At 40.5% G+C, this 14,438-nt stretch overlaps 1 protein-coding gene across 1 annotated transcript in view; it reads left to right on the forward strand.

Annotated features, from left to right (window-relative positions):
• POLR3B (RNA polymerase III subunit B) overlaps positions 1 to 14,438 on the forward strand; it is an 83,393-nt gene that overhangs the window by 6,312 nt on the left and 62,643 nt on the right. The window contains exons 6-9 of the mRNA XM_075428813.1: positions 2,217 to 2,317; positions 5,984 to 6,075; positions 7,276 to 7,393; positions 8,426 to 8,534. Of these exons, the coding sequence (XP_075284928.1) occupies positions 2,217 to 2,317; positions 5,984 to 6,075; positions 7,276 to 7,393; positions 8,426 to 8,534 (420 nt within the window). The remainder of the gene's footprint in view (positions 1 to 2,216; positions 2,318 to 5,983; positions 6,076 to 7,275; positions 7,394 to 8,425; positions 8,535 to 14,438) is intronic.

Here is a 14,438-nt window from a genome sequence, read left to right on the forward strand (position 1 = left end):
GAAGTTGGATTGTTCTTTCTTTTTCATGTAGCGTATGTGGCACACTTTAGACTCTACCATGAAATACATTCCATGCTTTGGCGAAATTCTGTGGAGAGAAAAAAAAAGAAAAAGCCATCTAGTGGCTGCTTCTTGTTCGTAGCGACGTTTCTATCTCCACTGACCTGACTCAAATCTCATTTAGTTCGATGGAAGTATTTTAAGTAAGGCAGATAACTCAGCCATCAACAGTGCAATTAGGTGTAATATAGGATAGCTCATGCATCTCACAAGTGTGTAGCTAATGTTAAGTTGGTAGATACGAATGTGCACAAAATGCAACAAGAAAGATTATTTTTTTTTTTTGTAGTATGAGTGAAATTGCATGCAAAAAATAGTTTGTGGCCAACAACACGTATACAGGTATTAAAATGCTTGCTTAGTGTATAACTGAAGTGGCTGTACATGCAGAAGAGGCCACAATAAATGCTTCACAGAGCATACTGACCTTGAATTTAGCATGAACTGCTCTTGCATCTCAGATATATCCTTACTGATGCTTAGTGCTAGTGCATCATTTCCTTTTTCTTATTTTCAGCGTGTTATACACACACAAAGCCCTCAGTTGTTTTCTTAAATAGGATGCTGATCGGGTCAAACCAGGGGGGTGCAATTTAAAAACCCAAACAAAACAAAAAGATTCGATAGTTAGGAGTATATCATTACATTTCTCTGTTAGAGGTTTAGGAAATTCCTTCTGAAAGACACTTAAAATGGTCATATTTTCATAAGGGTCTCAGTATGTTGCCTATTTTCAATCACATTTGGGAGTGTTTATATCCGTGGTTTCCTTGAAGATCAAGTCATGCCTGTCTTTGATCTCTAACTGCCTACTGTAAGGAGAAGTTACATCAGGGAAGGTGAAACAAAACTTAAAATGCTGGAATATTACAGCGTGTAATTCTTATTTTATATCTGTGTCTTGTGTGGACAAAACATGCACAAAGAATCCCGAAGCCTTTTTTTCCCCAAGTAATACTAATGAAGCTGTCTAACTCTCTTTCTCACAGTCCTTATGGGATTTTCATCAACTGTTCATAAGGATGAATTTAAAGTAATTAGAAGATGGAAATATTCTCAGTTACTTTTATATTCAATGAAGCTGCTGGGAGCACAATGGGACCTAGTTTCCTACAAGTCACAGCTTGAAAACTGCTGGTGCATGTCAGTGGTTTACTTTTTAACGTGGAGAGAAGGAGCATCCAATTTGCAATGATTCTTGTGGTGTATTTTTCCATACAGTTGCATTTTCAATGCACCGCACAATCTTGACTGCCTTTTATTAATGCATAATCAATACACTGAAAGACTACAGAACCATAACTGTACAAGTCTGAATACTGATTAACGTATAATCCTGGAGCTCAAAGGTAGAGTGCCGTGAGGTCACGAATGACCTGCTGTGAGTTGCTGTATTGTATTCAGCAAATGCAGTAAACCTTGTCTTGCACGAAGAGACGCAGTACCTTAAGGGCTTAGCGACAGAGTTGTAGAGTGAGGGTGGGGAGAGCAGACCAGAAAGATCGGATTAGAAAGGATAGAGCCTTGAGCTGAATAATGTCCTAGATATGTATATCCTGCTTCTCTTGCTATCTGAGGAATTTGCAAACAAATTCTAGGAATCTTTACAGGAAACGATCCCGTTGTGAGCCTTCTGTAAGTCATCTTTAGAAATGGTACACACAGTGAGATTTGCTCATTCTCTTGATAAGGTAGCACAGTGTCCTTCTTACTCTCGTGTGTTTCCCTTCTATCAAGCTTCATACGACAGCACAACTCTTAAGCTGTTGAGAGTCTTCATACAGAAAAGTCGCTGAGCTGAGCACTGCTCTCAGAGCCCGCGGCGTACCATGGTCTTTATGTCAGCTCTGCTGATTAGGCCTGTTTGTTTAATTAAACAGTTTAGAAGTTACGCACTGCAGTGCTGTCCTCTGAAGACGCAGATCCGCTGGCTGCTTTTGAAACATCATAGTAATTGTATTTGGGTTTTTTTGGTTTTATTTTAAACGGGAGACTCTGTCAAACGTAGTCCAGGTACCATGAAGAGCTCGGTCAAGCTTCACGTTGCTTGATATCCTTGTGGGCACTTACAGGAGACAGGGCAAACACGGGATGTTTTAAGAGAGACTCTTCAGCTTGTAAGCCAACATCTAACCAGGTGACTGTTCTCCTTTTAGTGCCGCCTGAGAGACATGACTTACTCTGCCCCAATTACAGTGGACATTGAGTATACACGAGGTAGCCAGAGGATCATACGCAACGCGTTACCCATTGGCAGGTAAGATGCCGTATGTCGAGCTTCTGGTATTAGTTTTCATTTGCTGCTGTGTTGGGAAGAGTTTTTACCACAAAATAAATGTGGGCTAACCTTGCTTCTTTGTTAAAAGAAAGAATGAGCAGGCAAATCTTGATGAACAGCTGTACAGGATGTGATTGTTAGGTTCTGTTACAAGATCTTGGTTTGCAAAAGCTTCTGGAAATCTGTCTCCTTATAAAGAAGGATGCATATAAGGATGGGTGTTGTCTGTGTTTGTATTGATATGAAACCAGTGAGGGAAATATATGAAAATACTAGAGCTGCAAGTCGCATTATTGCAAAATCAACATAATTGTGTTTGCTTTGTAGCCAAATAACTCAGTGTTTCTTACATATATAGAGATACATCTGTGGAAGGTGGGTGGTAAAACCAGTAAAGCAAGCATTAGCTCTTCCATACGAGGTTAGGCTTCCCTTTAAAACTGGTTTGCTTTTGAGCCAAGGCTGAGCTTTGTGGAGAAATGTTGAGGATTTTTGTTTTCCTAAAGGCTGTCAAAAGACTTCAGTTAATTAGTATTGTGAAGGACATCTGATTTCTTGAAGAAAAAATAGTGTGCCTTAAGGAGAAAAACAACCTTGTAACCATACCAAAATACCTGGCGGTTCTAGCATTTATTGAAAGCAAAATTCCATTTTAAAGGCAACAAAGATGCCTGTCTTTTGTAGACGAGGTTTCTTAAAGACCAACCCTGCTGGCTTTAAAGGTCAGTGCCTTACAGAGATTGTTTGCTGTGTGACTGTGCGTCTTACCGAAGGTGGAATACTGGCAGGAAAGAGAAGATAGATACTTAAGGAGCTACACTTCTTGTAGTGAAATTTTAAGCTTTCATGTAAAAAAATCTAGTTTAGCTTCGTCGTGATACACAGCAGTGCATTTACAAAACCAAGCTTCTGTAGCTGTAGTAGCCATTTATTGTTCCAAGTCGTTCCTTAAGAAAAGAAAAAAATTTAAAGGACCATCTAAATTTGAGTCCTTTGAATTTATTTCATGGTGTGTGCTATAGGCAAAGAAAGAAGTTCAAGTAAATGTGGATTTTCACTGAAATACATTATCAATTTGTATTCAAAATACAGTACTTTAAATGGTAAGTTATAGTTAAAGGAAGCACAACAAGCCCTAGTCTAGGCATTTGTCTGCATCGCTCAGAAAAAAAAAATGGGTGAAGAAGGCATCCATAATATACTGGAAAAGTCTAAATTATTGCACAGCACCAGTGTTTTGCATCTTACATTAAGGCCAGTTCCTGTAAATTCTTCTCTTTCTCCTATGAAGTGAGTTCATGGCAAGAAAGTAAATATTCTCCATTGAAAAATAGACTTATGTCATCCAACTGGTTTTAAGGGCATACATGCAAAAATTTTCCTCATCTGTCCCTGGTATTATGCTGGTTTCCTTTTGCCAGGTGAGTATATACAATGCTCTAGTTTGACGTGCACTTCAGACTGGGACAGGAAAGCTGTGTGTTCTTTCTTTCTTTTTTATAGGTTTCGGTTGTGTGGCAGAGTCACTCATAACCTATGTGTGTTAGAAGCAAAAAAGCAGGGCAATATCTTTCTGTTTTTAAGTAAAAATGAAAATTTTCTTTGAATGCTTAATAGCATTCCAAATTACTGTACCCATTTTCTGTGTCTTTATGCACAAAAATTCAATAACTGTATTTTCCTTTTTTCTTTGTTTTACCTTCTTACCATTCTTCCTGATAACTTCAGATATTTTAAAAAATGAGATTCTGTGCTCAAAAGGGGAATCACTTACTAGCTGCAAAATATTTTATTGTTCACAAGTGAAATAAAGAATAGATACTTGGTGACATCAGTTTCATTGGAGTTTTCTGTGGTGGCATTTATGTACTCCATTTTGAGTTTACTTATGCCAACTGGTTACTTTTTCTGATATAAATAGCCAGTGCATTAGGCTTATCGTGTGTGATATGAGGTTATGATTGTCATATGAAGCTTCTTATCTCTAGAGAACACTTTCTCAGTGAAGTGACTGAAGCAAGTAGATTATTTGTATAGAGCACTGTAGTGACAAGATAGCTCTTTATCTGCTTCAAAAATACAGAATTTTGAGTTAATCAGTTTTCTTTTAAGATATAAGGATATGAAAACAGCCAAGAAATTAAAATAATTTGTAAGAGTTGAATAAAAGAAAAACACCTTCCTTAGCAAGAGCTGCCTAATCTTAATTGTTGTTGGAGAAGTTTTGAATTAAATGTCTCTGAGGTTGCGAATAGTTGCGTGGTAGAACTCATGGACAAATTTTGTCAAAATATATCTTAGAAATATGATGAAGTAAGTCAATATTAAAGCTTTATCTTAAGAATTTACCTGGAACATAGTTCTTACAAAAGCTGTCCACCACAGAGTGAAATTCTGTAAGTTGGATCAGAAGTCCACTTTTTTTGTAGAAGAGACTATAGGGCGTGGAGGTCTTTTGATTTGTGTAGTGATAAGCTGTTTTTATCTTGTGCAAAATGCAGCTTTTTAATTGGAAGTAAAATACACTCTTTTAAAAGTTAATGAAAAATCTAAGAGTGGATAGGTATGTCATGAAGCTGGCTGTAAAAGTACCCTTTTGATAAGTGCAAAACCATTGCTAGCGAGTTGTTGAATAAGCAATATGTTACAAAGCTGACTATAAAAATACTCTTTAATAAACACAAAGTCATTTGCTAGCGAGTTGTTGAATAAGCTGAATTCCTAGTAAGACTGCAATGTAAACACACAAAATCAAAGGAACTTGAACATTCCTTGACTTCGTCACAGGTTCGTAGGATAATTCAGGTTGGAAGAGGCCTGAGGAGGTCTCAGGTCCAACCTCCTGCTCAAAATGGAGTCAGCTCTGTGACTGGGCTGGGTTGCTCAGTGCTTTATCCTGCCAGGTCTTGAAGACCTGCGTGGATGGAGACTGCCCAACCACTTTGTGCAGCTTGTTCTACTGCTTTACTATCCTCATGGTGAATAAGTTTTGCAATTATATCCAGTCTATACATCTTTAGTTTCACTTTTGTTTTTCCTCCCTAAGCATAGTATTTGTTTTTAATTTCTTGGACTATTTTTCCACCACTTTGTGTTGCTTCACAAAATGCCTGCTGCAGGCTTCTGTGCTAAGACACCAGAGAAACCAGAGCTACTACTGGGGAAACTTCAGGCCTAGGTTATGTATTAGAGGCATTACCTGTCTGCAGCTAGAAGGTGTGATGGCAGTGTGGGAAATCAGATGTGATCTCACATTTTCTAATTGAAAATGGTAAGAGTTGTTTGCAAGGGCATGTTCTTTGGTGCAGGCTGAACTGGTTTGGGGGACCAGGAGTATTTGCACTAGTAATCATTGGCCTTAGTGACTGTGTTTGGCATGGATGCCTGCAGTAGCTGCATAAAAATTAGATAGGAAGCCTGCGGATTCTGACAGTAGATGTCTAATTTCAAGACTCCCTTTTCCGACTACATGCTTAATGCAGTAAGGTGAGATTAAAGGAAAAACCTGTTGTTCATAGCTTGCATGTGTTCTAATTACCTTAAATGTGTTTTCTCCAGTTTGTTCAGCATGGTTTTTGTTCTGAATTTGACTACTCGTATTTGCTATCTGAACCTATAGTAAAAGTTTAACTGGTTTTCTTGCAGAATGCCTATAATGCTGCGTAGCTCCAATTGTGTTCTTACTGGGAAAACTCCAGCAGAATTTGCAAAACTTAATGAATGTCCTTTGGATCCAGGTACATTTGTACTCATGTTCTTTCTTCCCATCTGTGCTTTTAGTTTTAAATCTTTTTCAGCAAAGAAATGCTCCATTGGTATGTTTCCTGCCACTGTGAAGTTGTTGTGGGAACTTCTCAAGTGTGTGCTTGTAACTAAAAGAAATCAGCAAGCTTTTGAAAATGGTGAGAAATGGTTGACAGCATGGAATGTTTGTATTTGCAGATGGAATTTTCAACCACAAAAACAATACATGAAAATTTTGAACAAGTTCAGAAGTGTATACAGTAATGTACAGTGATGTGTTATATGAGAACAGAGATGTAGTTCATTCATGAAAATGAAGTGGATCAGGAGAGAGCAGAGTATAATCATGTCCTCTAGAGCATGAACTCTCATTTGCTGCCTTTTGTAAAGCAAGAATAAAGTGTTACATGATAATATTTGAAATGTAGAGAGGAGATGAAGGGTTATAAGAAGCAACTTCTGTGCTTTTTATCTGCTGCCTTTGAAGCATGCACTGGGCATGTGCTGTGCTTGCTTGTGATGGCAAGATACAGTGACATGACGTGCTGTTCTGGTGGAGCTGTACAGCTACAGTTTAAGAGAGGAATATAACATGGCTTGTGTAGATTCCTTATATTGTCTTAGATACAACAAGGACATTAAAAATACCATTTTTAAAAGTAATACGAAAGAAATTTCTCTCTGGAGTGCTTGAGAGAGCAAGTCGGTAATTACGGAAGACTTATTCTTTTTATTTGTTACCAAGCGTCTGAAATTGCCAGGGTTTTTTTGTTGTCCTTGCGATATACTCTTCTGACAGGCCTAATTTTTACCTCATTTGTAGAACTAACAATTCTATGCCATCTTTTAATAAGTATGGTTACCTTACAAGTTTGGGGTTTTTTTTACAGCTTTGCGGTTTTTGGTCTGCCCGTGAGTTCTTGCTGTCTGAGTACTTCCCAAATAAAGTCTTAGATCCCAAATACTATGTGTGAGTCTGGCAAAAATTCTGTTTAGTCTAGTGGAACATTGCTGTAGATATCATAGGTTTCACACAGGGTTTGTTCTTTGTTCTTTTGAGGGAGAATTTACTCTCCTGTTTTGTCCTTCGTGTAATTACGTTTTGCTTTCTAATAATTTATATTCAAAGGCATATTGAAGGAGGTAAGGCACAAGGGTACTGACGTGCAAAATTTTTCTTTTCTATTGAATAGGTGGCTATTTCATTGTTAAAGGTGTAGAGAAAGTCATTCTTATTCAAGAACAGTTATCCAAAAACAGAATCATTGTGGAAGCTGATAGAAAAGGCACAGTTGGTGCTTCTGTTACCAGGTATGGTAAATGCCTGCAATTACATAAAGGATATAAACCCAAAGCTTTAGAAATTCATTGTTGTAGCTGAAGTAACTGTGCAGCTTTCTTCCTAGTATAGTTTAATGGGAAAAAGCTGTAGACATTCAATGCCCCTCTCTTGCTATTGTCATTTTGTACGCTAAACCATCAATCCTCAAATCAGTTAGTACAGTATTCCCACAAAAATCAGTAGGAGTTGCTCATATGCTTCAAGATTGATCCCAGACTAGGAAAAACAAATTGTAATTTTGAACATAACAAAGTGCATTCCCTAATTGATGGTGTTTGGTCACATTTCGCAGCAAGTCGCCTGAATTTACTGCAGTGGAAATTGGATGTAACCTTTTGTCTGACTCTCTAAATCAAATTGATGTAAAAACTTTAAAAAGGACAATTGAGAAGGAAATAAAAATCAAATATTTTTGTACTACACAAACTATTGAAAATGGCAAGGTAGTCTGAATTTGGCCTTTCTTCCACTACTGAGTTTTACTTATATTTTGTTTGGCTTTTGATGTTGTTTTCAAGCACTGTGCTGGTATAATATGGTGCTTATCACTGTGCAGCGTGAGGGCTGTTTTTAGTTTTCCAGAGGCCTCTCGTACATCTCTCCTACCTGCTTTACTGTTCCACAGTAAGGCTAGATGAGGTTAAATGTACAACACAAACTACTGTTATCTCATTACTGTTGTTGCTGCAGTGCTTGTGCACAGTTTGACCTTGCTGGTGACATCCAAGTTGATGATACAAGCATGCAAAGATGATTTTGAAATGTACAGGCTTCTACTTGCTTAAATAGAATATTGACCTTCCCCATCACAGGTGACAATACACTATTACCTTGGAGTTATGGGGTGATGTCTGCCTGTTTTAATGTAATTTTTAATAGAGGGGAAGGTGGGATTAATTCAGCTGAAAGATTGCTCAAGCTTGGTGAATTTTACATAGAAAATTCTAGGAGTGTCAGTGCAAACTTTGTTGGACATAATATATATTTTTTTTTAACTTCAGTTCCACTCATGAGAAGAAGAGCAGAACAAATATGGTTGTGAAACAAGGAAAATTTTACCTGAGACACAACACTCTGTCAGAAGATATTCCCATTGCTATCATATTTAAGGTAATACAATTTTTGGTTTAGGAAAAAAAAAAAGAGAAAAATAAAGCTGTGCTGTGGCTCAAGAGTGAAGATTGGCAGCAGCTCTCAGAAGTTAGTACATACAGAAGGACTTGGCAGGGCCTAGAGAATGCAAGCTTTTTTCCCCTGGGAAGTCATCCTTATTGTACAGCAAAATGGAGAAAAAGCGCTGCATTTTTCTGCAAGGAGAGGATTGCTGTGCCAAGACAAATACTGCCACCCCCTTATTGCTTTGTGAGGTCCCTCTGCACTGCTGCCTGTGCTCCTCTTGCTGCAGAAAGTCAGAAGGGTTTTGTTAACGAGCTATGTTGCAAACTTGGTGTTAAGGGTCCTCGTTTTTGGTTTTGGTCCCTCCCGCCCCCATCTCCAACTTGTGGACTGCTGAGTAGCTGAACACCCTGTGTTTCAGATCCGGGGACATGACATCGCCAGGAGCTCGTTATGCGTGACTTCTGACTTCCAGTCATAACCGTAAACAAAACTGGTAGCCTTTGGGGAAGTCTTGCCATTCTTTGAGCTGTTCCTGAATCCTTTAAGATTATGTGAGTGGCTTGCATTTCGTGGCAGTTTACTTCCTTTCCCTGAGAATGAGCTCTGCAGCAGTCAGAATACTGCAGACTCCCTGCCTCTCACCAGTGCCTCCAGTGCAGTGAATGCATGGACAGGCATCATAGCTTTGAGGCGATCTCCCGTGGGACTGACGAAGGGCTGCGAGAGGCATCCACCCCTGATTCTGGGCAAGAATTGGGAAGTGTTTGTCCTGCCGGCTGAGCTGGTGACACTCATTTCCTGTAAAACTGCCAGAACTGCTTTCTGTCACCCTCTGCTTCTCTCATTTTAATTCACTTAAGGGTGCACACAACTGAAGGCGTAATGACGACTGCTCCCTAGCTACCCAACAGGGCTGGAAGCAGGCTGGTAGCCCAGCTGTCTGTGGTGTCAAACGCATGGGCTACAGCCACTGAAGGTGGTGGGCGGACATGCACTGTCCGGCTGCTGGAGAAGACAGCAGGGCACGGCCAGGGCCTGAGGTTAGGACCTGTCCTCCCCGCAGCTGGCAGCTGCTTCCTGTCCTGTGTGGGCTTCGCTGCCGCCTGTGGGTTTGCAGCCTGGTGCAGTGCATGTGCAAAGGAGCTGGGCAGCAGTCTTGGAGGCACTGTTCACAAGGATGGTGGCTTAGGACACAAAAATGCCTCTGACTGGATCTAGCAACCAACAGAAGTAAATCCTGTAGCTGCTTTTTTGCCTTCCCTGGAGTGGAAGGTTTGGGGAGAATTGCTCAAGGACTTGAGCTGCCAGGAGAGGGCAGCACTTGCTCACAGCATCCGTACAGTTTTCCCACCAGTGCGGATGTGTTGGCATTGGCAACTGCAGACTTTTCTCTGTTATCCCAGTTCTTCAACTGATTGAGAGTTGTAAGGATCAGTTTTCTTCTACGAAGTGCTTTGGGTTTGGTATGAGAAAATAGTTGACCGATTTGATGTAGACTTGAGAAACAAATGTCTGCTGTCTCTGATTAAGCTAATCTCTTCAAGCATTTGGGGAAGATCGTCTGCTTTCCTGTGTTACAGGAAGTTAAGAAATTATTTGTGGGCAGAAATTCACATACAAGTGTCAGAATTAAGTTCACAAGGTTTCTGTTGTAGGAAAGTGGTGACTCTGCTTCGGCAGGGGGTTGGACTAGATGACCCACAGAGGTCCCTTCCAACCCCGACCATTCTGTGATTCTGTGAATCCATTTGCTGAAGTACCGAACAGCTGGGTTCCACCTTCACTTACAGATTTTAATTACGTTTTGTCACCCCGTGCTGGTATAGATAAATACCTGCTCACGGAAGAGTAACTGCTCTGGGTTATTAAGTTTGAGGAAGTGGTTGTTGGGTTTTTTTAAGCAGCATTGTACTGACTATTTGATCATCTGACAATCCTTGCTCTAATTATCCACCTGCCTATATGTATCTTTTATATTCTAGATAAAGTTGCATAATTTTTCATTTATTTATTAAATAAGTGGTTACAGTTGTTAGAAGCTCTCAGCAGTAGTACTTTTCAAAGATATATATAAATTTAATCCTCTAGGGAGTTAGCCGCACTCATTTTAACTGTTATGAATATCTTGACTGGCATTGAACAGTACTTGTGAGTGGTCATTTTCCTTACCTTTCCTTTAATGACATGTGAACTTGAGTCATCTTCTGTTGACTTTGGATGAGTCTCCAGCTGGAAACTAAAAATTCCAGATTGTCTTTTCAGTGGATTCTTAGGCACCATCCTCTGATCTCTCTTCCTTGGGCATTGCTGTAATGCAGATATTACTGTGTTGTATATAACCACCTGAAGTGATGTTACAAACACTATAGCCCTGAAACTGGAAAATCCCTAACTGAAAGATCCCCGTGTAGCCTCAGCTCTCTCACATGGCAGTATTATGCACAGGAGACTTGTTGGGAAGGCAAGGAGAATAATTACTTTCTGCTAAGACTCAAGCCTTGAAAGTGGAGCATCGGTCGTCCTCGTTACTAGTAAGTGTTGTGCTTCTTGTAATGTAGAGATACACATCTGCAAGGGCAAAGTTAAGCTGTACAGGCAATCTAAGGTCTGAAGTTTCGGTTGCCTTTGTATCCTTAACTTTTACTGTAGTAGCTGCTTGTGTAATTTCGGATTAAAAAATAAACTGAGAAGACTGACAAATATCTGTTGTTCTGCATTTCTGCCCAGACCAACATCCGGGCTGCAGCCAAGTTGCACAGTCCTTGCATGTTTTGACTGAAAAAATGAGCAGTAATTAGCAGGGACTGCTGTCCAGTGCATGGGCCAGCTAGAAGGGGCACTTTGGTCAGGGACTATCTGAGAGTCAGTAGGAGAAAGCTGGGCAATTTGGGGTTGTTTTTTTAATACCAAATCATCAAATGGCCCAGTGTTCCTGCAGATGACTTAAGATGTAGATCAGGTACAGAAAATCATTGTAGCTTTGTAGAAAAGGAAGCATTGGAGATCTATAGTTTAATGTGAGTTTAAAGCTACTGCAACTATAAAGTGGAGGTGTGTAATATCCCTTAGACACCTTCATCTAAAGCAAGGGCTGTGAAGTAGAGAGCTTTACAAATACCACCCACTGACAGAGCTGAGGCCTCAAATTCCTAAAGAACTCTCTTCAGCTGGAATCTAAGAGCAATTGTGTGTTTCAGGCGTGAGTCATGGACACAGCTACATGCTAGGGCGATAGCTGAACATATGGTATCCCTCATCCTTTTTCTTCATGGAGAGGAAGGGTACCCAGGTGCATGGGTTGTGGGGAGGGGTGGGGTGGGAGTAGTAGTGTGAATGTAAGGGCCCCGTGATCTGGGTAGGTGGAGGGACTGGACTGTGTAGTATCACTCTAAAGGGGGCGTCTGCCTTGCAGTTTATGCTTATCCACAGTCTTTTCTAAACTGCAAGCCCAAATGACCTGTTCTGCTGTTTTGCTTTTCTGCCTTTCAGACCTGTAAGGATCTTTGTGATTGGCGTATTGGGAGATTTAACAGCTAGTGGTGCTGAACACATGTGAGTTGTGGTTTGTGAAGTTTAACACATTAACCACAGCTAACTGAAATTTGATAGGCTACAAAAGGCACGTTCCTGGCACCATTCTAGGACAGACTTGGAGTGTCTGCTTGTCAGATGTGGAGGAGTTAGTGCTTTGTTGCTCAGCTAGCTTAAACATGTTTTCCCTAACCTTTCTTCTTGAAAGTGGCAGAGGCATCTGTGCAGCCCCTATATATGTAAATGCAGTTTTTTGATTGAAGTAATACTATAAATGGGACAGTTTTGCTCCCAAAGTATGTATTTGTCGAGGTTTTCAAAGGGCTGTTAACTGTATTGTAATGGGAAGCAGACACAACTAATTTGCTTCCTGCTTACTGTGTAGCACTGCTTCATTAGTTAATATACACATGCAACCAAAATGATATTCAGGATGTCGTGAGTTGGCTTGCAACCCCAAGAGGCCTTTGTTTTAGCTGTGTGTCAGTTGTGCACAGATCACAGGACTGTGTGAATGGTGCATAGTGGGTTTTTTGGAGTATGTTGGGATATGAGCTACACACGCTTTACCTGGGGGAGCTTAGAAAGTTTTAGGTAGCAATGAGCATTACAAGAGGTGGGGAATATTTGTGTGGTACTTAAGGGTGTTTCTGTCTTGAAAAACATCAGGGTTTCAGGTGAGGTGGTGCTGCTGCTTTTGCAGGGAGCTCCATACATTGCAGGGAGTTAGAGCTGCTTTAAGGTAAGGGCTATTTTTCTTTTGGGTGTGTGATCTTGATTTGGTAGACTGGAGTGAGTCCTGGAAGCTGAAGTAAATGAAGGTTGCACACTGCACCAAAACTGACTGGGGAACGAAGAGAATTATAAGTAACCTAGGGGGACTTAGAAGTTGATTTTTATGACCTGGATCGCTAGGTGAAGTGTCTTTAGTTTATGTGGGAGCTATAAGGAGCTGCTCTAGGACCTACGGCAAAAGATTTGAACAGCAGGTCAAGTTTCATTTTTACAAACCTGTGTTAGTTTTGGAGCTGTTAAGATGCAACTCTAGAGGGGCAGCTGAATGGTGGTCTTACTGGATCTGCAGAATTACGGGTTCCCATGGCTGCAGTTTCATAGCTTGTATCTTTTGCATTATGAAAGCTCCAGACCAATTCTGTCTGTGATGTCAACCTTGAGCTTCCCTGACATCTTTTTAATCCAGTCATCTGCCTGTCTCCATTCTGTAATTTAGCCTGATGGACTGCAGAACTACATTCTAGGGAAGTGCCATGGAAACGCCTAGACATCATCATTAAGACACGAGTTGGGGGAGGTAGAGCTGGGCTCGAGCTGGGCTCGCGCTCTGGCATACGTACGTGTGTGTGTATGCAGACACGCGCGTGCACACACAGACGTTTTGGGCAGCAGGAACTTAGGAAGCAGTTGACCCCAGTTGGACCGTTTTCTCCCACATGAAATCAGGATGATCTGGATGCTCTGAATGTTTCGTTTGACTGGTCCGTCTTATGTCCATTGACTACTAGCCTTCCAACCGTGCTGTTCAACAGCCTGCTACCGTCTCCTTCCTCATCCTTTCACTGCTACTGTTAAGTTGACCCTTTGCAACCCTCCTGTAAAATTATCCCTTTGTGGCATTGCCTTCCAATCAAAAAAAATCCAAAACATCTTGGCTCCTGCTTTGCTTTTGTGTTAGTACCCTTTCCCTCAGCTTTGTCCTGGGATCACGACACTTTAAGCATAGGAGCCATTCCTGCTTTGCGTATCCTCAGTGTTTCTGTAACACAAGCAACAGACCAGGAATATTTTGTTACTATCCTAGTGATGTAACAAGCTAATTCTGGAGTACTTTTTTGGTTTTGTTTGTGTTTTTTTTTTTTTTTGTAGGAGTGCAACAGCAGGGCGAAATTTACAGAAAAAGGAAGTGTTAAGATTACAGATCTGTCTCATACCTGCATGGGCCTGCTGCTTGCCCTGTTAGGGTTGCATGTAGGTGGAGTTGTGTGTGCGGCTCTGCCCGTGATTGTTGAGAGTATGAAGGGGAATAAATGGGCTTATGTTCAGGCTATCATATCAGCGCATCTTTTTCAGCCACGTTCCTAAGTTTTTAGTCATTATTCATAAAGTCATTTGCCCCGGTTTGCACTTATCTAACAATATAACATAGATTGTTCAGCGGCAGATCCCAGCCTTTCCCCCACACAAATTCAGAATTCTGAAGTGAGTTTGCTGCTACAAACTCCAACTAGAAAATCTACATAGGCATAATGATATGTCCTATTCTCATCTTGTTGATGTCAGACTTTTCATCAGAGCATTCATCAAGTTAGAGGATATCATCAGCTCTCTATAATTTATTGTGGCTTT

Source organism: Opisthocomus hoazin, chromosome 8, assembly GCF_030867145.1.
Source record: "Opisthocomus hoazin isolate bOpiHoa1 chromosome 8, bOpiHoa1.hap1, whole genome shotgun sequence".
Classification (NCBI taxonomy): Eukaryota; Metazoa; Chordata; class Aves; order Opisthocomiformes; family Opisthocomidae; genus Opisthocomus; species Opisthocomus hoazin.